General features: G+C 42.9%; 1 protein-coding gene across 1 annotated transcript in view; it reads right to left on the bottom strand.

The window, feature by feature from the left end:
• Positions 1 to 8,895: 8,895 nt before the first annotated feature.
• The window catches only part of hcn4 (hyperpolarization activated cyclic nucleotide-gated potassium channel 4), a 56,384-nt gene continuing 40,337 nt past the window's right edge, over positions 8,896 to 24,942 (bottom strand). The window contains exons 7-8 of the mRNA XM_088371566.1: positions 18,274 to 18,438; positions 8,896 to 16,953 (exon numbers count right to left, since the gene is read on the bottom strand). Coding sequence (XP_088227692.1) covers positions 14,468 to 16,953; positions 18,274 to 18,438 — 2,651 coding nt within the window. The 3' untranslated portion in view covers positions 8,896 to 14,467. The remainder of the gene's footprint in view (positions 16,954 to 18,273; positions 18,439 to 24,942) is intronic.

Genomic DNA, 24,942 nt, shown 5'->3' with positions numbered 1-24,942 from the left:
TTATATCCCTCCCTCCCTCCCTCCCTCCCTCCCTCCCTCCCTCCCTCCCTCCCTCCCATCCATCCATCCATCCATCCATCCATCCATCCATCCATCCATCCATCCATCCATCCATCCATCCATCCATCCATCCATCCATCCATCCATCCATCCATCCATCCATCCATCCATCACCTCTTAAACGCATTGGGTATTTTCAGGGTCACTTTTAAATTTAAAATAAAACATTAAAACATTTATATTCCTCACTTGTAGTGTATTTTGTGATTGACACCCAAAATGAGCCTTTGCAGCTGTGTGCTAGCGTTGTCATACCAACAAGATGTCAGCTGGGCTATTTGTATGCAAATTTCTGTGGGGTTGGCCTCATATTCCAACCATTACCTGAGATCTCATTACCGTAGGAATGCCCCAGAACTTTTTTTCTGGGGCAGCCTCAAAGGAAAGTACATTATTAAACTCTACTGTACAAATTAAACTTAAAGGATCTTCTAGTGGTCAGTGGAGGGCCATGCGGTGACATCACCACAAATGTCGGGGGGGAAAAAGAAGTTCCGAATGTGCTAGAAGGTGTAACCTGACACGGCAACCTGATTTTAAATTGGTGTGAAGTAACCAATCAGTTGTGTGCCGCCAGCCAAGAGGCTCAGGTGGCGGGAGACCCCCTCGGAGACCCCCAACTTGCAACTTTATCCCAGACGCTCATCTGATGAACAGGCGTATAACCCGATCAGACCCTGACTTTTAACGGATCCATCTGCAGTAGGGAATCTCATTAATTAAAAAAATAGTAGTCACGAGGAGATAACAGTGAATACATATTAAAAGGTCTTTACTATTGAGACTTTGTCCTCCCCGTCCTTGCTATGTTATATGAAAATCCAATATGTATGGACGGGACCTGCAAGGTCACCATCAGCAATGAGCTTTATTGATGTTTTTGGCACACTTCCTTTGAATGATAGTAGCAGATGCACAGTGGCTAAACTAGTTAGCATTTAACAGCACTGTATTTCATCAGCGCGCTTGATGTTAATGGGAAATAAAAAGGACCGGAGAGAGGCGGTCTAATCCTGCTTTGATTGATGCCGACATGTGGAAGGTTCTTCCCCTCTCCTTCTGTCACGAGAGACACGCATGTGAGTGTGTTTTTTTTTTTTTTTTTCCGGAGGAGCAGTGGGAACCTTCATCTCAAGGTCACTGCAGGAGAAAGGTGACAGGCCTCGACGGGGATGAGTCCGGGGAGTGGGTCATTTATTTCTGCCGTTATTATTTTTTTCTATTAGTAAGTGTGATTGTGAGTAGAGTGAGCCTTTTGAGTCGCCCCACCATTGTGACAACGCACGACTCCTTTGAGAAGCACTATCTCTGTCTGCAGCACGCACACACTGGGAGGCTGATTTGTGGAGCAAGAGCAGGCTGGACCGGAGCTTACTTAGTTGAAGCCCTTCATCTGGGCCCGCCTGCGCTGATGATGGGTAGGGGGAATAAAGGGGGGGAGGGGGGGCACATAGCCCATTTATCACTCTTTATTCCCTATTTCTGTGTTCCTCCGAATCCATGTTGGCCAGAGAATGATGAGACCGAACGGTGATGTCACAGCGGGCTCTCAGATCTGGATGCTTGGATGAAACTCGTATAGTGGATATGAGGTAGAAGTCAAACAAGGAACTGAATTTGTCCCAATTTTGAATAATTGAGAGTGGCTCCTTATTATTTTTAGCATTTTGAATTTTGATTTCAAATTCATTATTTTTATTTTGAAATTTATCATTATTATTGTATTATTATGGCGTGTTACAGTGTTGCCAGCAGGTTGCGAGTTACAGAAAAACTGGAAGAGTCACTGAAAGGCACAAAGACAAAAGCAAACAGTTTGCATTTTTATCCCTAAGCAGCCCTCGGATGACCTCATCTTTTACATCTGTGATGAAAAAGCTTGACGCAACACTTGCAACGTCTCGCTGGGGCGACCCGTAATTTGTATTCATAAAAGCTAATGATTTGTTGTGCTCACCAACGGGCGAAATACAAAAAGATGTTGTTTTTTCTTTTTTATTAATGAGTGTTTTTATGGTTACAAATGCACCAAGATGCGTTTCCGCGATGCCTCGATCTGACGGAGCATGAAACGGGGCTTTTAATGAACAACAAATAAAGTCTCGTACGAGGGTTTATTGCCTTTTGAGTGCTAAAGTGAACTTATTTCATCTGTCAGTGCAGTCTTAGTGAGACCCCATTAGCTGCAGCATGAATCTGAGCGCTCACTTTGGAGATGGCGCCACCTTGTCATTATTTTATCTTGGAATCCTGGTTGACGTGAAAGGAAAGATAACTTGGGTTCTGTGTGCATTCTGAGGTTGGGGGTTCGAATTTGTGCTTCGGCAGTAAAACCGTTGACCCGCAGGTGCATTGTTTTTGCTGTTCAACAATGTCATATAAAATGGGCTTGAACCAGCTGGATCATTAATAAAAGGATGTAAAAATTAATAGCTGATCTTTTATTTTATTTCTTGAATATTGTCGTTTCCATATATTTTATCAGGTGTCTATTTTGTGATTAGGCAGTGATGAAAACCAAAACTATTTTATGGTTACGACTCAATGAAAGTCCGTAATAATTAGGATGTCATTTTGCCGCATCAAGAAAATTAAGCTTGAATGGTTAATCAGCATTTCTGTATAAGTAACATGAACATGATTAGCCGGCATTAGTAGATTGGGTTACATTTAAGGATGCATACCTTGTTTACTCACACAAAGTACCACCATTAAGACGACACTCGTGTCTACAGCCCCCCCCCCCCCCCCCTTAATTGCCTGATAGGGTTTGTAATATTTTTATTAGCCATCCGTGAGGCAGCGAGTGTCTCAGAGCGGAGATGTGGTTGTTAGTGGATTTTGTGTGTGTGTGTGTGTGTGTGTCATGCCTCAGTACACCTTTGACGAGAAAGCTGCCTGTTTGCTGCAGGAAAGCCGCCACTTCTGTGCACCTGCATATCCAACCGCGTGACGAGGCCTCTCAGCCGTGATATCGCTCAGAACATTCGCAGTCAACTGGAGCCTTCATCCTCATCAACATCATCAACATCACCTCTATGCAATCAGTAACAAAACAGAACTCGAGCACTTTGTTAGATTTCATTGAGGAAACAGTCAATGATAGATGATTGTGCCTGGTGATTGGTAGAAAACCAGGAATTGATATGTTGGTGTTTTTTTTCAGGAACGAGAAAATTCACCACAATCATACACACTCAATGGAGATTATATGTTGTGGTTTCAATTTAACCTTTGACACCTAGGAAGGTGGACAATCTAGCAATGGAAATATCAGTATCAAAACCAGAGAAACAACAAAGTATCCTTGATGGAACTGCTGAAGTTAAACCACCCAGGATCAGTTCTCTCATTTTTCCAGTTTTCTTTTTTGGCTGTTGGGATTAGGAAAGTTCACCTCGCCAGGATCTCTCTGCAAATGGAATCATGTTTTATGCTGTCGGAGGGGGCGGCGGGGGATTATCAAATCCGTTCGGCAACTCCTTCCACACAGACTAAGACGACGTTGCATTGCAGGCACACCGCCCGCTGATTGGACATGGCCGGTTAGTCACAGCATCTCATAAAGCAAACCGAAGCGTTGCCAAAATAGTAGGTTGGTGTAAGACATTGAACTTTGGAAAAATATTGAATCAACTCAATGCTTATGGTCAGTCCTAATTTCCATTGGATGGGTTCATGTTAAATCAAATGCTTATTAATAATTATTACTAATTATTCATAAAATAAAAAATAAAATGTCATATTTATTAATAATTTAAATTAATAAAGTATACCAATAATAAAAACAATAATCATATATAATAATAGCAATAATAAAAAAAATAATGGCCATGTTTGTTTTGGGAGTTATCTTGACTGTTTGTTTGGTTAACGACGGGGGAACAGGGAGTATCGAGTAGAGCAAATAACTATAACAAAGTTTGCCGACTCTTTTAATTAACAGGAGAAAAAGGCACGCTAATCCAAACCTCCAATTTGTGTCACGTGCATTCATGAAATATTCATACAACAACGGCCCTCTTTTAATCCCAGCGGCTACGCCAAGATTAGAAATGGAAGTTGAACGAGACGTTCGCAAACACATTTACTGCCTGTAACACTCTTCAAGAACATGCAAAAAAAAAAGTCTAACACTCAAAAATCTCTCTAAATACTACTTTAAAAAAAAGAATTCTTTGGAAATTTCAGATTGGCAAATGTTTATTATCCAATAGTTTGCCAAATTTTTCATCAATTGTAAAAAAATATGTAGATTGACTGACACACACACACACACACACACGCTTAGAAACCCCTGGCGCGGTTATCTGTTATTTATCCGATGTTTTACATCATTTTTCACTGAACGTGAAAAATATGCAGATTGACATAAACACACACGGGCGCTTGCACACAACCGCTGTTATCGCTTCAGGGGAGTTGGGCTGCCGCGTTGTAACTGTCAATTGAATCCACCGCTGTGAGCTATGTGCTTACACACACGTTCACACACAGACAATCACTTGGCTTGAAAAAAAAAAAAATCCCAAAGGAAGACGATCAAAAGGCTCCGTTTCCCATAATAAAAGTGAATTATCTCATCTCGGAAATTAGCTTGTCATCCTTGTTTGATGTCAAGATTGGATTTTACTCTCACATTAGGAATGTTATTGTATATTATATACAGTTGTATTTTTTTGTGCTTAAATATTTGAGACTAGCACCCAATGCAACATTTTTATCAAAACTGGTTAGGGAATAGGTGAGTACCGATACCATGTATCGGTGATGGTATCGGCATCAGTATCGGTATCAGTGCAAGTATCAGGCTTATTTTCCTTCACAGAAAATTGCCATTTATTACATGCAAATTTAAGAAAAATTGTTATATTGGTATATAGGGGTCTTTTAATTTTTTTTTGGGCGGGGGTTTAAGTATCAAATGCACCAGTAGTATCGGTACTTGGTATTGGTGACTACGCAAGCGCTAAGGACACATATAGGTATGAAGAAAAGTGGTATCGAGTATTCCTACTCTAAATATTAACGTTATGAGGAATTAGGGAACTTTACATCACATTACTGCATGATGCCCCCCAAATAGAATAAACTAAAATCCATCTCCACCGCCTCTCCACCCGTTGCCCAACGTTCATTTGCAGGTGAGACGAAGCGTGGAGGTCAGCAGAACCAGCATGACATTGGCTGCCTGACAAAATTGCTCCTCCATTCCAAGTTGCTTCTTCCAAGAGTCCTTCTGCGCACTTAGAGCGGCCATATGAGTCTGTCGTGACAGTTGGTTGTTATCTTAATTAAGCAGAAGGAGACTTGCCTCTCCATATACTGGTATCATTCCAAGCTTTACGAGTCGTGTGTGTCGAATCCGCTGGATGTCACATGGAGTGGACAATTGTGGTTTTCCCGCCAATGTAAAGAAGTGATAAGTGGAGGAAAAATTAAAAATGGTAAAAAATTATTATTGATGCTGTACTTGGCCATCATTAGATAATATGGACCCCAAAGATATATTTAGAAAAAAATTAGCAGCTCAGATACTGTTTTCTGACTTTTTTTTCCAAGAACCCAAAATGACCTTCAAACTTTGTTGACTATCTTTTCACGTTAAATAAGGTAGACAAAAAAGCATCATTTGGGTGAGTTCGGTAGAATAAGAAAATGACTGCTTCAACTCAAAATGCCCAACTTCTTATTCAGTTTTGACCAAGGGTTGGTCCTTAAGATTTTTTTGTGTCTTATCTTGCGATACAAATATTCACTATTTTCTTCTGATGGGTGAAACTAGTATAATTTTTTTTTCTTACTTGTTGCTACACAGGGAACCGCATTGTCCTTCATGGCCAATCTTGACCGTCCACAACCCAGCCTGTAAGTCATTTATAACCATTTAGCGTCAACCCACATAATTAACAAGACATGGTCACATTGGACTGCCTGTTTTCAGCCTGTGCAGTTCAAAGGATCCACGCGGCTGCAAAATGCTCAAGGGCACAGACTAATATGATAAATAGGGAGGGGAGAAGGGTTAGAGCAGAGAAGGTGGGGGGTAGGAGAGGGGAGGGGCTTTTCTGCTCTACATAGTTTACCATGTGAGTGATGGTGTAGGGTGATGGAAGCGACCGGCAAGTTCTTCCCCATCCGTGTTCTCTGCCTGGGCGGAGTCACCCGTCAAGGAGGATTAGAAGTGCAAACTTAGGAACGCAGCCTTTTCTTTTAGGGCATTATTTTTTCCTCCCGAGGTTTGAGATGCAAAGTAGTAGGAACCATCTTCAGAATTGTAAATTGGAATTTTGGTGATTATTAGATGATCGTGATATGCTAAATCTACATTGGCCATCAAGTCTGCTTAGAATTTCACCTTAAAAAGCCTTTGCCCAATACTCACTCGAGAATATTTTAAATACGTTATCAGCATTTTACCTGTGAGTAGGGCACATTTGGTCAATCTCTGAGCATGGGAGGATGGTGGTGAGGACACACTTTTTGGAGGGATTTGGCACAACAGGAGCAAGAAAGGGGACATCAGGTTGTCAACCTGTGGTCATCTTTCTGATCTCATCCATGCTTTCATCAACTGAATCCCAGGAGGCACACACATACACACACACACGCACACACACACATAAACTTTACGCCATGCCCATCAGAGGCTCTGGTATTGCAATGTTGGCTTTTGGACAATATTTGCGAACATGCTGGCAGATGTCAAAAGGCTTTGACGACAGGATTTTATGGGGGCAAAAAGAAAAAAAAAAACAGCACTAATACGGATATGCTGTAGTTACTGTGTGTCAGTTTGCTGAGTGCTCTGCACTGAGTGCTGCCAAAAAACATGATTCTCGCTTGCCATGGGCATAAAAACAGAAAGAAAATGGAAAGAAAACAAAGAAAACAGGTCACAGAATGAAGGCAAATTGTAAAAATAAATAGACCTGCCCAAAAGCATGTTGTCTTTTCACAGTTGCAGGTCTCACACTATTTTTAGCACTAATAAATGGACTCCTCTAATTTAAAGCAATTAAATTCAAGTACAACAATATTTAAGTGGCTGCATGCAGTGTTTGCTCAATGACTAGAAATGAAATAGACTACAAGGAGCCCCAAAAAAAATTGGGCTCAAGCATTTACAGTGCTTTACCCCTGAAGCCTGCAGGGTAATGTGAGGATTAATTACTGTTGAGTTTGACCCAAGGAGAACTAGAGCAGATTATCCCCCCCCAAGCTGAAAAAGAGGGAATTAGAGCTTGATGGACACCTCCATGGTGCAGGATGGCATGAAGGAAGTGCAAGGCCCAATTGACTTTGAGTTCCTTCACGATAGCCATTTTTATGTCCACCACCAGAGTAGCACTTGACAAATACTCACTACATTAAAAAAATAAAAATAATACTAAAAGACTAAACTGAAACAAAGCATTAAAAAAAATTAGATTAAGTGAAATCAAACAACACACATCTATTTTAACCCAGGTAGAATAGTGAAATAAAAAGTATAAGAACAGATGTTTAAATTACGTGTGCACGTAAAAAGACACACATAAGTCAACCGGGACAAACAATAACCTTATCCAGCCTTAATTAAAGCCTCGGGAGAGCCGAGAAATTTGTCGGCCTTTAACTATATCCCGGAGGAAGCGTACACGGACGCATGTACGTGTACTTCTACTGTGCCGGTCACATGGCAAATGGTCGCCTGGAGTCTCAAAAGCCGAACGGCTCATGGCAGGCGGGCATTAGAGGACGAGAATAATGTGTAATTACAATAGACAGTCTAAAACAAAGCACTTCACTTTCAATGAGTTGCTCTTGGAGATAGGAAGGTTACCTCAAAGGGGAATTCTAATGAAGCAGATGGTTGAGTGCTCACAGGGGCACGTACAACAGCACTGTCCTGTTTTTTTTTTTTTTTCTTCCTAACAGTCTGGCAACATTAGTGGCAGTCTGAGGAGCCTCACCTGCCTCTTGACCGCTTGTTGTGTGCAGCTGCTCCCTTAAGTACGGTGGATATATTAAGTCTACACACCCCTGTTAAAATATAAATAAAAATTAGACCTCTGAATAACCAATCACATTCATTCATGTTGAATGAGTTCACACATCATTAAGCAAGCCACTATTTTACCTTAAATAAATTTAAGATGTTTTCCCAGGCGTTTTACAGCTGCCCAGTCTGGCTGGATGTTGGTTCTTGCAGACATGGCCCCTTGGTGGTGCTCAAGCACCTGCCCTCTTGCTCCTGATGAAAAAAAAAGTGGCCTTTTTGCTGCAGACCTCTTCATTTATTATTTAAAAAAAATAGAAATAGATTCGAAAACCTGTCATCAATTCCATCCAATTTTTAATGTCTGCTGGGCATTTATGTGAGTCCTTGGGAGATTGGTACATCCGCTTACAAATGACACAGTATGCATACTAACCACAAAACCTAGCATTATAGTATCCTTGAAAAGATGATGTGGCTACTTGCCCAACATTTTACAGACCCTTAAAACGGTGACTGTGTGCCCCCTTGTGCAAACACATTAAATCAGCTGTTTATTTTTCGTTCGCCTTGCTCTGAAAAAAAACACACACACACAAGTCAATTGACAGTAGGGAAAAACATGTAAAAAAAACATTTTCTTGTATTTTTTATGTTTGTATATTATGTTTTAATAATAATAATAATAAATAAATAATTGATCAATTAAGGTAGTGGGCAATCTGGAATAATTACAAATATAAATATTATCAATGGTTTATTTTGTGGTGAAAGTCAGCCAAATCGAAATTTTCTCACTTGTTACGTAAGATCGTGCAAGTGGACCTGATAAAGTGACAAAACATACTCCAAGCAATTGTTCCTTTTTCATTTTATTCTATACCTTATGATTTCATCCAGCATGTGTGCTTATCGACAATGCATTTGTGGATCCAGCTTCTCTTATTGACAAACACACATACACGCACACACGCACACACACATACAGTCCTGTACCAGCCTCACGTGTCCATTATTGCTTTATCCCGTGTTAAAAGCAGAAAATAATCATTGTAATAATCCCTTTGATCGTGAGCAAGAGTGTTCAAAACGTCGCTCTCCCTCGTGTGTCCTTGAACACATCATATACACACAAGCTGAGGCTGAGCCTTCCCTGTAGAAAGTCTCATATTCTTGTTATGACCAAAATATGGATATGTCAACAACTGTACATGTGATGACATCAGTTATTAGAATCTAAAACAAATACATAAATATACAGTAAGTAGGTCCTATGGAAATACTAAGCTTGGTAAATATATAAGTACAGCTGAAAGAATGCCGCTCACCACGGGTTATAGTACAGAATTAGGGTTCAACAAAAGGAGGCTTCCAAGAGGCCTCACAAAAATGAGGTTCTGCTTTGTATGTTAAATGTGCATTTTTGCCTTTTTTGTTCACACATGTATATTTGTTTTTGAAATAAACAGGCAGTAGTGAGAAGTAACGCAGATTCTCACTGACAAGTGAGCCACGATCCTGACAGTGGAATCTCATTACTACCCTGAAGGATCCGGCCGTGCTCTCTGAATCAATTGTTACGTGCTATTCTTAAACTGGGTCATATGCAGGTTAAACTGCCCGACATCACACACACACATACACAAATGTATTCGTTGCACACTTTGCGGTCAGCGTGACATTACCGTCGTGTCATTCCATCTCAGTAGAGCGGCAAAAGAGGATGCTCGCATTAGCCGCGGAAGCTAAATAAAAGGCCGTGTCATAGGGCGAACAGACTTATTCAGATGTACAACATGAATTATGGCAAATGTAACATTCATTCGTTCATTTTAACTTGAGACTCATACCAAAAATAGAAGAAAAAAAAAAAACAGGACGGAGTTGGATGTTAATATCTGGCAGGACAGTGTCAGCATAACCCAGACTAAATGTGGCAGACAGAATGTTACAAGTGGATATCAAGTCTGCTTTAATCATTTGTGTTTTTCCGGAAAATTATTGAATCTTTTCTGGTTATTTGTCCGGATAGATGGAAATAGGAAAAAAGTTAGAAAATAGACTACAGGGGCGGAAAAGTTGATCTGACTCATCTTGATCCATCAGTTCAAAGCTGTGTACCAAGACTTCTGGCGTATGGCGAAATGCCTCATTTCCCCCGGCTCAAAATGCAGGTTCGATTTCGCTCCTCTAATCCTCAATCACAGCAAACGATTCCATTATTGTGCATCGCTGATTCATCAACCAATAGTCACGCACCAGCTGGGCAGCACAAAAGGGAAGTGGGAGGTAAAGATTAGGTGGCTAAATTGGAGGTGCAGCAAGCAAAATGTAACTTCACAACCAAGTAAAGCAAAGACTTTTAGAATTGGAGTTCGCACTTTCACTTTTAATAAATACAACGGAGAGGACCTGGTTGTTGACATGTCGTTTTTTTTTCTTTTCGCCCACGCAGCTAAAGAATAAGCAATGAGATCAAGAAACAAGATGGTCACAAGCGTTTGGACACAAGACTGTGAGCTTTCATGATCCTTCCACTGGCCTTCATTGCTTTTTTGTTTTGTTCCCGCGCTGCCCTCAAACTGCCATGTTCTTTTGACGGGTGACGAGGAGACATTATGAAAACGGTTTGCTGCTTGAGAAAGTGAGTCAGCCTCGTTGTTGTTTTCCTTCCATTTGCCTTCCCATGTAATTCCCAGCTGATGTAGCGCTGTACTAGTACGTTACGCAAATAGTCTTGGAGGATAGAAATAGCAAATCCTCTTCAAGTTGAAACATTGCTGTCAGGTGAAAATCTTGTTACTCCAGTTTTGGTGATTTTTTACGGTTTTTACTCGGATTACGCAGTCTTCCGCCAGTTGAGAAATGTTCTTGACCCGGAGGATTATTATTATGAAACCCCGGCTGCCTCCCACTTCTTTTTGATTTCCATTACATAAATGCAAAGCACGGTCATGAAAAAAAATAAAATAAAAATATCGGCTTATCTTCCATCAACAAATTCCATGCTTTTAAGCGAGATTTTTACAAAGATGGTGTCATCTCTCGTAAGAAGTTACAATGGAGAAGACTATAACGAATCAATTCCAGGATTGCGTTGAGCTCTGTAAAAGATCGTACTAATGCCTTCTGGCGCTTCTTTTCGGAAAAACCAAATAGTCCAGACGCCCAAACCAGTCTTATATCAGCACGAGTACCCCCATGGTACTCTTTTGTGCTCTCACGTCAACACCTTCAAACCTCTCCAACATCGCACTGAGAGGAGGGAGGTAACCCCCTCCCCCCCAACTCCTCTCGCCGCAATCGTAATCGATTCGAGCGAAGTTGGAATTATTTTTAGCGTTCACTCCGTCCTCTGCCATAGCACCCCCAAGGCTCGGTCTCTGCAACCTTTGGTTCTCTGGATGGTGGTAGACGCGCGACACGACTTTCCACGCACAGTTATGAGTCACACTGGCACTGATTTTTTTTTTCTTTTTTTCGTTTTTTTGGGAGTTTGAGCCACTAGAAGAGGAAAGGTAGTGATATATGATGTAATTCTGTGAGAATAAACCAACTTGGTGCAATCACACTCAGAAAAAGCTTATGAATATAAGTGACGTACAAGTGTTGGGCTAACTTTTTAATAGAATATCCAACACCCTTGAGGTTTTACAAGGTGTAATTCAAGCTAAATTTGTAAGGTAGAATACAGCTCCAAAGTTGGGGAAAACCATGGTGAGAGTTATAATTTAAGCTTTGTGCAAGTTTGGGTGCTCTGTTATAATTTGTTACCCATTAGCTCCCACGAAAATCTGAACGTTCCAAACACAAATTTACTGAGTGTCATTAAATGTGTTCCCATATCCACAAAATAAAATCAATTTTATATTTATATTTTGCATTTTGTTCCATTATTCCCATATACATAAAAAATGTTTTTATATTTTACATTTTGTTCCCTTATTCTCCCAAATATGTCACCTAAAATATCTTTGTGTGTGTCTCGTCTTATTTTATTAATGTGGATGTATTAACATTGGCAATCAAACTCCCGAGGGCAAAATGACATCTTGCTCATCAGAAATCAAATCTTAAGGGTATTTAAGACGCATCCGTGTTGCTTTTTTATTTGCATGCTTGTAAATATACAGCAGTGTCACGTCCTGCTTGTTTGCTGCACCTCATTACTGAAATTGTGGGGACGTGTTAATGAGGGGGTGGTCACAGAGTGGCCGTGTGCGTGAGTGTGTGTCTCCATGTTAGCCTGTGAGGGTCAAGGGACTACAAACATGTCTTGTTAAATAAGGCTGCTGTGACTGAGTTGATGGGGACTCAGCTGTGGGAAAGGAACCTGCCTGGCTCTGTGCATATCGTGATGAGCTGCAGATCAACTACTTGAAGCCACATTCCTGTCCTTGTTTGTCCACCAAAATACCTTTTCCCAAATTGGCAATCTGGTCAAATTTGAAAATTTCCCATCCTTTGCAATCAAAGTCAGCAAAGACTATCCTAAGCGATTATCCTGAATTAGTGACCCCCACCCCACCCTTCCTGATCTGCTTATTAAACCTACTCAAAATTTACGATTGCATCATTTGTGTTATGTGTGCTGTGTCGATCTTTTTGAGTACACCACACAAGAAGAGCAGTAAGAACAAACAAGCTGATTTTTTTTCCCCTTGTAATTTGTCGGGTCACTGACCTTTTAAAGCTGGGCTAGGAAATTTTTTAAAAATGAACGTTTGTATTCTAAAGACTATCCAATAAAGTGCATGACAATCCAGTGAAGGTCAATAATTTGATTGAGAAGAACTGATTGTTGATTAATCATGTCTTGAAGGATCAACAGAGTGCAGCCATTTGAGACTTTCAGTGTCAACTACTTTGCTGTTTAAGACCAACATAATAAGCTAGGGGAAGTTGAGCAACATCCACTCTGTGGAACAATTCCCCTGGGTAGGCATGAAAAAACAGGAATTAAAATAGTGTACTAATTAAAAGTGCGTGGAGACAAACAGCTTTCAAATTAATTTATGCTTCCCTGCACCCAAATGGTCGCAATCGCACTAACATTATGCTACATATGCTTTCTGCTACACTTAAAGTATTGCATTGGGGAAGATGCTACTTGAACTTACCAAGTCTTATATCCAGGTCATTGTAAGCATGCAAGAATGTTAATCAAGTCTTGCCAAAGGCCACTTTAGCCACAGAAATGTCTGCTGATGAAAACACGTCCAATATATTGAACCCGATTGCCATTTTTAAGTGACACAACAGTCTTGTTTAGTGCTACAGTAATTATTTTTTGTACATACATTTAACATCTTAGACACGCCCACGTTGACCAGATAGCAGCCGTCGAAGAAAAAAATAAAACGCAATTATAATATTTACGTTGATCAGTGATGGAAATTTGAATTGTATTTTATTAAATGGTCCGAGTGCTACAACACACGGCATGCTAATTGCAGTTTAGCCATTAAAATTAAATCCAAAGCAGATTTTTAAAGGAGTTAAGGTTGCCTTCGATTCAAATTTGGAGGGTCAATTATCAGGATGACGGAGAATAAACACATACATGTGCTTAATGAAAGTTCTAGTTTTTAACGTGGAGAAAAGAAAAAATGAAGTAACCTTGCATCTGACTGTTCCGCTGAGTTACGCACTCAGAAACAGTCGCACACATTCAGGAAGAACGAAACAACACGGGTGTCGGACACATGTTCAGCGGTATGGTTTTGGAAGACAAAGTGAGTTTGTTGGGACACGCACGCTACCGTAATCTCCACATTGTAATGGAGGCTAGCTCACTTGTGTCCCTCTTCGCCCTGCTTTCAAAAGCATCATCATTATTATTATTTCAATAGGTGATATAAAATAAGCGGGCGAAGGGTGGATATACCTTACTGGAAGTCTTTTTTGGTTTCCGAAAATCTTTTTGTCATAAGGTTTCAAAAGGTATACACACATACACGTGATAAATAAGCACAGTCTATACATTTGAGAATCAACAATATGAGATCCCAGATGATGTGTCATCTTAGCAAAAAATGTAGATTTGCTTTTGTTGAGACACACAAAAAGCCTTGGATGCAGGTATTAGTGCATAGGTGCCTGCAGACAAAATGTGTATTTGTCTATTGAACTGCCCTCTCCCGTAAAGAAATGACGGTCCTTTAAATAGAGATCATTTTCACACCCTCCTTGATTAATGTATCACTTAAATATACCTCTATCTATATACATGACGTATAAATAAGAATTGGACAAAGCGTAAAACAGTGTTACCTGGTAAAGTGTCTCTTAAATCACAGCAAATTGAAGGTCAAATAAAAGGCGGAACACAGTGACATCTGATAAATGAAAATGACACCAATTCACAACGTGAAAAAGTTTGTGTGCATTTCAGTCAGGAGGAGCACAGGAGGGTGTGATCAATCCTCACAAATTGGAAGAAAGCTTTGAGCGGACAGTTGGAGTTTCTAGATCCGATGAGCAGGCAGAGGAGCCCCTCCGGAGTGACGAGGACGGCGAGGCTCCGGGGGAGTGAGTCTGATGGGGGCGGCCCGGAGAAAGCTGGACTGGAGGAGTCATATGACCGGGAACTGAGCTATACGGTTTGGATTTTAAAGTGGGTGAGGAGAAGGGTGAGTGGTAATAACCTGTTTCCACAGATGAGCAAGCAGTTTGGTGGCCAAAAGCTTGGGCCACTTCCTGGGGAAGAGACGGGTGCGAGCTTGATAGCAGCTTTAAATCCTCGGAAAAACGACCGGGCTGTGGATCTCTTCCTGCGGTGTGTGTCTGGACCGAAGGATGCGAAGGAAGAGAAGACTGAGGCATGAGCAGAGAACTGTGGGATCCTGTGGCACTGGGTGGGTCGTTGAAGTGGAAAGTCCTGCTTGTCACAGGACTTTGAATAGTCGGACTGGGTGCTACTGGAGTAAGGCATGGTGAGGCGTTGGCTGAACCGTACTGGGCCAGGGAAGCCAAGGCAGACCTCTCCAAAGACAACTGGTGTGGAAGAAATCCACATTGGAGACCTGCCAGGCTAAAATGCCCAAGCGATGATGGTGACCCCTCAGTAGGCTGTTGGCCATTCTGTCCTTTGTTTGAAGATGGGGAGCTATGTGGAGGAGAGTGGAGGAGGTTCAAGCTACTTGTAGTCCTGCCTCCTCCAGCAAATTGATGCAAGGGGGTCACTTGAGGATGCTTGGGGGGTGGCTGACTGTAGAGAAGCTGTCCTGGCATGGGGCTGGAAGAAACAGTAGATATTGGGCTCTGACAACGAGAAGAAGTATTAAGTCCTGTGGCACCACCAGAGGCCCCCCCTGAAGGGCCACTCACTGCATGGCCTCCGACTGTGCCCTCTGTTGTCCTGTTCTTAAGTGTCACAATACCCCCTCCTCCTGGCCCACTTGAACCTACCCCTATGAAGCTAGCTGCTGCTCCGCTGGAAGCCCTTCCCAGAGATCCTCCTCCGGGATTTGATATCAGACAGTCACTCGAAAGACCGGTAAGGGAACCCACGGCTACTCCTTTAGCTAATCCTCCAGAAACCTTGGTTGCAACAGAGGGGCGCCCAAGCGATCCGCTATTGGTCACGTCTACGAGTAGTTTTTCAGAAGTCCCACCTAATGACCCACGGGAAGTCCTTTCTAATGACCCTGCAACGGTTGTAGAGACCAGGAAGTCTATAGAGGTCTCTCCCACTGTCCCAACTGAAGACCTCCCTAATGATCCTGCAGTGGTGGTTGATACCATTGATTCTAAACAAGTTCCTTCCAATGAACCACCCGAAGCTCTCCCTGATGATCTGCCAGTGCTCATCTCTATGAGTAATTCTCCGGAAGCCCTTCCTAGTGATGCAAGCGAGACCCCACCCAAAGATCTCCTGGCTGACTCTGCTACTGACACACAGGTAACACTGCTTGAGTCCCCTGTTGCTGATATACCACAAGTACCACTCGTTGATCCTTCGGAACCCCCTCCGAGTGATTCCCCTGAGATACCCCCCATTGATCCAGTGGGAGCTGCCCCACACTTAAAGATTTTCAGTGAACTAGCTTCAGCCGTCGCAGCTGTAAAAACCTCGCTGGCCCATCCTCCATCGTCTTCGCTCGCCCCTTCCAAAGACTCTCCGACTGCTCCGCCCAGGGGCCAATCCGCTGCACCGCCACAGGCTCCGACTGCACTTCCGCTTATCCCAGACCCCGTGCTTCCACCTGTTGATGTTTGGTGGAAGAAATTAGACAAAGGCGGAGTGGTGGAGCGAAAAGGCTGCTGATGCTGCGGTTGCGAGTGCAGCTGGGCCAAACTAGATGAGGGCGAACCAGACGACGAGTACGGTCTGTGAGGAAGCGCCGAGGACCCGCTTACATTAAACCCTGACTTTGTCTCATTCAGTCCACGGTGGCCTCCACTACCCGAACCCTGTTGACTAGAGCTATTTGTCCCTGAACCTGATGCTACATGCTGAGCCTGAAAAGAGGCCAGTAAGGACATGTCCACGCCTGTGCGTCGTTTCGAAGGTGTGCTAGCGGGAGATTCCCCAGCAGATTCAGGAGCTGGTGATGATGGTCCAAAAGTGTGAAACTTCTTTTGCCCACTGGGAGGATCCTTCAGGGACCCCAGCACGGAAACCGGAGGCCTGAAGAGAGTCGGCGGGAGGTGGGGATGGTGCGTGAGAGCGATGGCGACCGAGGTGGTGGCGGCGGCCGCCTGGAGAGGCGCCTGGATTAGCGGGGCCCAGATGACAGGTGTGGGCGACGGTGGCGTTTGGGGAGGGGCGTTCTGCAGGAGGTGGGCACAGTGGGCCATGTCCCTGTCGTGTTGCACAATTTGTTGGATAATTTCATTCTCCTGGTAGTTGAGGACACCCGAGCTGAGGTCATGCTGCACCTTATGCTGAAGGATGGAGTTTTTCTTGCCTTTCATGCAGAGAAACAGACACACACACACAGAGTGATAGAAGAGAAAGAAAGAAGAAAAAACAAGAATGAGCATTTCTTTCTTTCAGATAATGCTCTGCTGACATTTTCAATGTACTCATCTGAATAACTCATTCAACAGCATTGCTACCACAACTTGTAGAGAGGAAATCACATCAAATGCTCAGGCAAGAGAAACAATGATTTTGCAAAATGCAATGGGGAAGAAAACCATAGTGGAGACAAAGGGAAACAACAATAAAAGACAGGTGGGAGACAACCACCCAGAGACAGGAGCTTGAAAAGCATGACAGCCTCAAGGTCTTTGTCTCAGGAGCTCTGACTGTGCGATTCCATAGTAACAAAGGGACAAAATACAAACAAACCTTCCTATGAGTCATTGGCGGAGAGGGGGGGGGAGTCTTAAACAAACAAAAACAATTTATAGCAGTGGTTCTTTTACTTGATTCAGGATTGTTATTGGCTTGCTGACTCGGTTCTCCAAGTCAAGTCTGTCAAGGGTAAACAAGGTCATCGAGACACGGTGACTCCACCTCCCTCCGAAACAGTGCAAAACTCTGACCTCTAAGTCCATTAACCATAGTGGAGCGGTGACAGGGTCAATTCGCAGGCCTGCCATCCTCAATTCTATCCTGAGTAAGCCTGAGATATTCCAAATGCAATTAGATGCAGATCTAGCCATCGGTCGTTATGACCGGTGGCTCGGCTCGGCTGGGGTGCTTCCTCCGAGGATGACTCCCCATCCACCTGCTTGCTAATCGCTCTCAAAAGCTCTAATCAGATTGTGCAAGTCCATCAACGGAGTCATTAATTTGTGCATCAGCGCTATACGGTACGCCGCTGACGTTATTAAGGAAGAGAGGGATGTACGGGCAGGAGAATGGGCCGTACACAGAAGACCATCTCTAAGATCACTATCAGCCCACCGTATATTTTCAAAGGAGTCGTTTGCTACAAAGAGTCTCCCCCACAAGGAACGTCTCTATCCTCCTTGCTAAACATAGCCGAGGATAAAACTGAGCAGGCGAGCGATGGCTGAGTGATGATACGGACGTGCTTCTCATTGTGAATATTTTATTTGAACGGGGCTTTGAGTAGACTGATGGATATGCTGAGAATATCAATTGTCTGCATTGGGGATCAAACGGGGAATTCACAAGCTTTGACCAAACTTTCCAATGACTTGACTGAGTACTCTAACGGCAGGAAAAAAAAAACGTGAAAGGCTTCCAGAGCCATCAGCTGTCAGGGTTTTAATGTACGTTTCTTGAAATAGATATAATGCTGAAATATCCTTACCAATCCTGTCCAGTCTGTCCAGGGCAACTGTTTCAAAGGCCCGTCGCATCATGGGATACTCCTCCAGGACTTCGTTGAAGTTGTCCACCGACAGCGAGTAAAGACGACAGTATGTGTCGGCTCGCACGCTGGCCGTACGTCTGCCGCGAGTCAGCAAACAAATCTCTGGAAACAAAAATAAAAAATCATGACATTTGTGAAGTCATTGTGTCTCATCATTAGTAACGCCTGAACCACTCAAAGCGATGTGGCCGAATCACTGAACTGGACAACAAATTTTCTCAGGAACTCACACCAGGCAATCAAAACTTATGCAGAAAAGGAAAATAATCAGCAAATGTTCTGTTTGTTTTCCAGAAACACAGAAGTATGAATGTGACATGACCAAAAGAAATAAAAGGACTTTTCACACACAGCAATTTGCATTACCCATCCGCTGGACCTGTTGCAGGTTCTTGAATCACCTATAATGTCATCGCACGCTACAATCTAAGATTATTATGGCTAAAATACATAAACTGTGTCCCAAAACCTTCCTGGAAAGTCTCAAAAACAAAAACACAACATCCCTCAAACAGTGAGCTCTATTGGCCGTCATCTACCATAGCTGTTAAAGAAACTAATGGTCCATTTAACAGGTTTGTACTGAGTTTGTGCATCTGCCTGTACCGTGTGCATTTACATGTATGCGTGGAGACGCATGTTAGTGTGTGTGCTCGCGCTGGTGTCTGCACAGAATGAGTATGCATGCATGCATGATCGTGCCGCTGTGGGTATGTTTTATTCATGAGAGCTTTCCAGTGTAAGTGGCGGTGATAACAGAGGCTATATATTCTATATATATGCATATGCGGATACGAATGCACCTACGAGGATGCCGTAAATGTTAACTTTTGGGTTTTTTTTTGTATTCCATGTGTGGGTTAGGATGTGAAGCTGTTTTGTGTTCATCTCTTTTCCCGCTAGCCCGCTGTCTCTTTCTCAGAAAGCCATTTGCCGTTTATCCCCTTCATATTCCGCATGTTGGCAAACACATACGCAGATCCCTCGGTGCTCGCGAGGCCACGTCTCCTTTAATCAATAAAAACATTTGTAGCGCCGGCTGTTGTTTACGTTTGGCTGCGAGGGTATGATGGCGGCGCGTGAGAATGTCGGCGAGAGGTTGAGCGCAATGACGAGGCTGCGTTAAAGGCTGGTAACAATCGTGGCACATCACGTCAATGCTCCTCACCAAGACGACACACTTTGCTTAAAAAAAGGCCATCGGGTTCTTGTTTTAACTTTCTCACCTGCATCGTTTCTTTTGCAAAGTTATTTGAACCAGTTTTCCTAAGTGTTTGGAATTTGGGGCGGTAGATCAGTCAAGCTAAAGTAAATTGTCATAATTCCACTCAATATTCGGGTTAGGGATTGTTTTTGTGACACACTAAGATATTTTTTTCCAACCAGTCCCAAATCAGCTCACAAAAGCTCCAGCTCCCCTCATGAACGGTGTGGAATACAAAATCCAAAAAGAAAGGCTTGGTGTCTTGATCATACTGTACAGAATCCTAAAATGTGATGGAGTGCAAAGTAGCGCTCAGAATATGAGATGGACATTGAAGGCAGAATGTGAGTGAGGAACATCAAGTGCATATGAAAAGAGGAGATGGCTGAGCAGAGCATGGCCAAGTGGAGAAGACGGCTGTGAATAGGCGAGTTTAAAAATACCCTGCGTGTGTGTTTGTGCGTTGCGTGCACTGTAAGTGGTTGCTCGCGGGGGCAGCCCTGGCTGTAGCGGCGCCGGCAGCGGCATCGCACTGGTAATCCCCTCTGGAGAGGAGCACCACAGCGCTGTATTAAATCCTCTTGTCCTGTGGCTTTCTGGATGAAGCCGGCGGGGCCAAGATGAGCTGCGAGGGCTGCAGGCAGTCAGCCCTCTGGCCTCGTGGACAGGTCTTTGCACACAAGTCAAGCTCACATACTTAGCGGGGCCGTACAAAAGCGGGGAGGAAAGAAAGAATTTTATCCGCGGTGGCGTCGGGAGCCGGAGAAAACCCGCTCAAGACGAAACAAAAAGAGCAGGACTAATGTCCTTAAATAACAGAGACTGCAAAAGAGGCTCAAACTTAACATGCGCTAAATACAAAATGGCTACAGTAGAAACTTTTTTCAGCATTGGAGTGTTTTCATGATTAAACATGATTATCTGTACCGGTAATGTAATGTTAATCAACATTTTTTGAAGAAATGAGTTTGTGAATTTTTTTTGTTTTGTTTTGTAGATTCCCTAAGACATCCTTGGCCCCCCGACGGCCTCCCCAAAGAAAAATATCCTAGCACCGCCAGTGGCATGTACCACTGATGCTTTCCAAACAAAGCTTATTGTGTAAAATATGATTGATTAGTTAAATCAAAAGACAAAAAAAAAAGCAAAACACCTCTCAGTGGCTTCTGCTGATGTTTTCACGAGTTTGAATCATTGGATTTATGAATGAAGCTGCTTCCGCATATTTACTCACACGCTTACTTGTGACTCATCACAAGGCTCCCAAAATAGGGACAATCCCCTGTTCAATGTTGGTGCCTGCGTTCTGCCTGTCTTGCTATCAAACCTCGGTCGTCGTCTTCTTTTTTCCATCCCCATCTCCAATCGTACATTTCTGTGCGGTCTGGAGTAACAATGAGAAGATTCGTAATCAGCCGCCGACCGTCATTTGGGGCGGCGACAGCGCCAATAAAAACCACACCAGTCGCAATACAAGATAACCGGCTGCAGATTAAACATCTCATTACACGTGATATCGTCCAATTTGAAGAAGCGTTTAGAGAAAAAAAAGGAGAAATTCCTCTCATATGAGAGGGGAAAATGAATGCGGCCACGCAATGAATTTTCCCACCGTGTCTGCTGGTGTATCTGGCCTGGCGGAGATATTCGCCCGCCAACGTGTTTGGCGAGAGGCCAATCTTTTTCTTCCACACTTATGAGACAAAGCATTCATCACAATTGAATGACACCAAGGAAAATTGGATCTTGCTCGATGACAAAATGTTCTTTGACCTTGTTGAGAAAATACCAAGGTCAAAACTATTTCAGCACTTGTGACAGGCAGGGGCGATATCGAGTTAGAATATGCAAATAGTGGCATGTTTTCTTTTTGATGGGTAGTGCACAATGCCACAGCATAATTAGCCCCATTTTAAAGGCGCTAAACCAAAAGTAAAACCAGCAAAACTAAGTCCAGTGAAATTAGGTCAAGAATCTTGGCTTCCAATTCAAATGAACCACACGACCCTCTAAGCAACAAAGTTCAAATGACCAAGTTGACCGCATGGCAGCTGAAAAGAGATGAGAACATTGCACCATCTGCTCAAACGGGGTAAAAAAACCCTCAGTCCCCATCCAACTGCTTTTCCCAATTCCCGTTTGCCTGTTTCTGAGAATAAACAAAATCTCCATTTTATCCCTCGCCTGAGATGCAGTCAACTTACAACATACTCAACGCTCACTGTGTCATTCATGACAGGGCTACACGCTCCACGGACAAACAACGCCCTCTCCGTCATTGTTTATCGACTTTCTCTTGACTGCATCCGCTCCGGAGGCGGGGGGGGGGGGGGGGGGGGGGGGGGGAAAGCAGTGTTAAAGTCGGTCAATAAAGCTGTCTCTTCATGAGGTAACGCACTTGCCACACAGACTGAACAGATTCAGGACAGACAACATGCACTACATGCTGCTTTTGCCCTTTTCGATACTCAAAGACAAGAAGAAAAAAAAGACATGAATCGTATACGCTTCTCTCAACTAACAAAAATGTAAATAGATGCATTTGTGAATAATGAACAAGTGAGGGTTCACCCACACAACAGTAATTAGCTACACCAAAGCTTTTATTTTGATATAATGACAGGATTTGGAAATATATATTTTTAATCAATATCTGAATCACTAACAACTGATGGCACACGTTTTGATGCACCTGCTTACAACCTGCAGTCATTTGGGGAGAAAATCAAACACTAGCCTATTTTTTGCAGTGCACATGGTCCTGCATTCGGTTGAGGTAAGCACGGCAGCCATCGTCTGTGCTCACCAGTGTGCATGGATGTGAATTAATGAGCGGGTGCATGCGCGTGGGCCCCCTTGGACTGTGATCATGTGGCCGTTTCCAGCAGCTCTGCTCTGGTCTGGTCTGGCAACGCTCACCTGGGCTCCAGCTCTCGCTTGTCAACTCACATCTGCCTCCTACACACTGTAACAGAACCCCCACCCCCACCCTCGACCTCCCGAGCCAGGCCACTGGACACTGTCTACCTCCTCAGAAAAAAACAAGTATTCCAGATTTTTTTTCAGATACTTTCGTTGCACTGGGGCTGATGCTTTTGTTTAAGCCTCGCCTGCTTGCTTTGTCATATTGTTCTCTCATTGGCTGTTGACAGTAATTTGTACAAAGTGGAATCATTTTATACAAATATTAGACAAGGCCGTAAAAAGGATGAATCTACAGGCCATTTATTGTTTTATAACATTATTGAGCCACTTTTTTGAATTAAAGAAATAAAACAGAACTAAAAGGATTTGCTTGTTTCTTTGGGGGGTAAAATGACAAACCGTATTTTTATTCATAGCTTTTTATTTGCACATTGCTAACTATTATAATTTTAATACATTTTAATCATACTCAAACTTCTCTTGTTAGAATTCTAATAAATTCTATTCATACTCAAACTTCTCTTGTTTCCACTAGGAAACAATAGACATGCAAGCTTTTGCATGTTTTTTTTAAAAATACATTTGTGCTTTTATTTTTACATTGACTACACTTAGAATGAGGGTGATATATGCCAATTTATTGGCTTGTCACATTTAATTTACTAACAAAGGACATATAAATTATTTTATTTAAGGACAAGAACATATCTACTGCATGACCTTGTGAAATCTATATAAATAGAAACACAGTATAAGGTTAGCTCTCTGTCGTGGAAATAAAGCAAGAAAACACACGACCTCGGGCACCAAGGAATAACAGCAGGCACTCTGAACCCGATGAGTCAAATTTTGAAATATCTGGCTCCAGCAGAAGGCACTTTGCTCGCCGGAGGGCTGGAGCGCTACAAATAAGAGGCCATGGCCGAGCATGGTGGACGATCTTGGCAGGTCTCAAGCTGCTTTGCTACAAAAAAAGGGGAGGGGGGGGGGGCTCGGGCACTGCAGACACATCAAACAATAGCAGCAGGGTAGGGTTTGATCGATTCACTTTGGAGGCCAACATGAAGATGGAGTTAGACAGAACTAGCTGCAAGGGGAGCAGACAAGGAAGCCAGTAGCAGATGGTTTGGTTTCCCATGGCAGCTGACCCCAGCTTTACTGAGTCATTCTTGGAAGCTGATGACTACCAGAGAAAAGCCCAAGTGTCAGTCAGGACATTTTTATTTTACTATGAAACGAAGACTCTCCAAAGCTTCCGCTAACAACCGGGGCTTATAACTGACAAAAATATTTCAGTCTCTTTACCGCGATATATCATGTCAACATAATTCCTTGACACCAATTACTACTTTCCTTTCAGCCAGGACTTTAGCGCCATCTTGTGATATTTTAGAAGATGATCTGTGAATGGATAAGAAGGCACCTTCGAGGTCCAATCAAAGGCAGCCGTTTGAGAAGCCTTTCCGTTTGTCATAACACAAGGTCACTGAGCCCCGCTCTCCACAATTACCGCAGCCAACAAAGGATGAAGTACAACATCCTACAATAAGATTCTCGGGCTGGCCGCCGAGACGGGCAGCAGCGGCGATGCTGTTCAGATAAGTGTTTCAATACTGAGAGCAGAGGAGAGGATGAGGGTAGATGAGGGTGCGTTAGAGAAGGGGGGGCATGTTGTCTTCCTGAGCCCAGAGCAGCATTCAGAGAGCAGGCTTGGCAGCATTTCATGTGTCCCTCGGCATTAGCGCTGCAGTCACATTACATTTCCCCCTTTCGGCGGGATCGCTGGGTGCCCAAGCCGACGCTCCCGTCCAGGACATGTCGTGTCCACTTTAGACATTTGGACTTCTCCGGCTCAAGCTTATCCAGCAGCGGACAAAGTGGAGCAGACTGCTGAGTACATAATTGCGTAAATAATTCAGGGTCTCGATGAATGAATGAGTTACGCTAACATGGTTTTGTCGACATGCTGATGTGCAGTTTCGCACAACATTCTCTGCAGCCCGAAAAGCTAATGCTTTTTGGCTTTAAGAAAAAAAAAATTACTTACCTTCAAACTACTTCAAATAGAAAGACAAGTAAAATTAAATGAATATTTTTTCCACCTGTAATAAGGAATAAAACTGCAAGATTTTGTGGTCAAAAATCAATTATTGGAGATATTACACTATTTTTTTCCAAACCGATACCAAAATGAGAACTCAACTCTAGAGCAGTCACCAATACCAATCACCGATACCACTATTATGTTTGATACACAAACGTTTCCCCAAAAGAGTGACAATTTTTAAAATGCTGTATTTCTAGATAAATGCAGTTGAAGTAGTGTAAAAAATATTTTAGGACAAAAAAAACCCCAATTAGCCTTGTTGGAGATCTGCTTTCTCCTGACTGCCATTTTAGTTACCGTTCAACTCCCACTCGTTCGGATAGTGACAATCACAGCAAAATATACGCGTGCCACGTACTCCCCGTGCTGA

The sequence above is a fragment of the Syngnathus floridae genome, chromosome 3 (assembly GCF_059516105.1).
Source record: "Syngnathus floridae isolate MCC-2025c chromosome 3, RoL_Sflo_1.0, whole genome shotgun sequence".
In the NCBI taxonomy this organism is placed as follows: domain Eukaryota; kingdom Metazoa; phylum Chordata; class Actinopteri; order Syngnathiformes; family Syngnathidae; genus Syngnathus; species Syngnathus floridae.
Note: the sequence above shows the minus strand (reverse complement) of the source record. Positions and strands in the feature narration are given on the sequence as shown.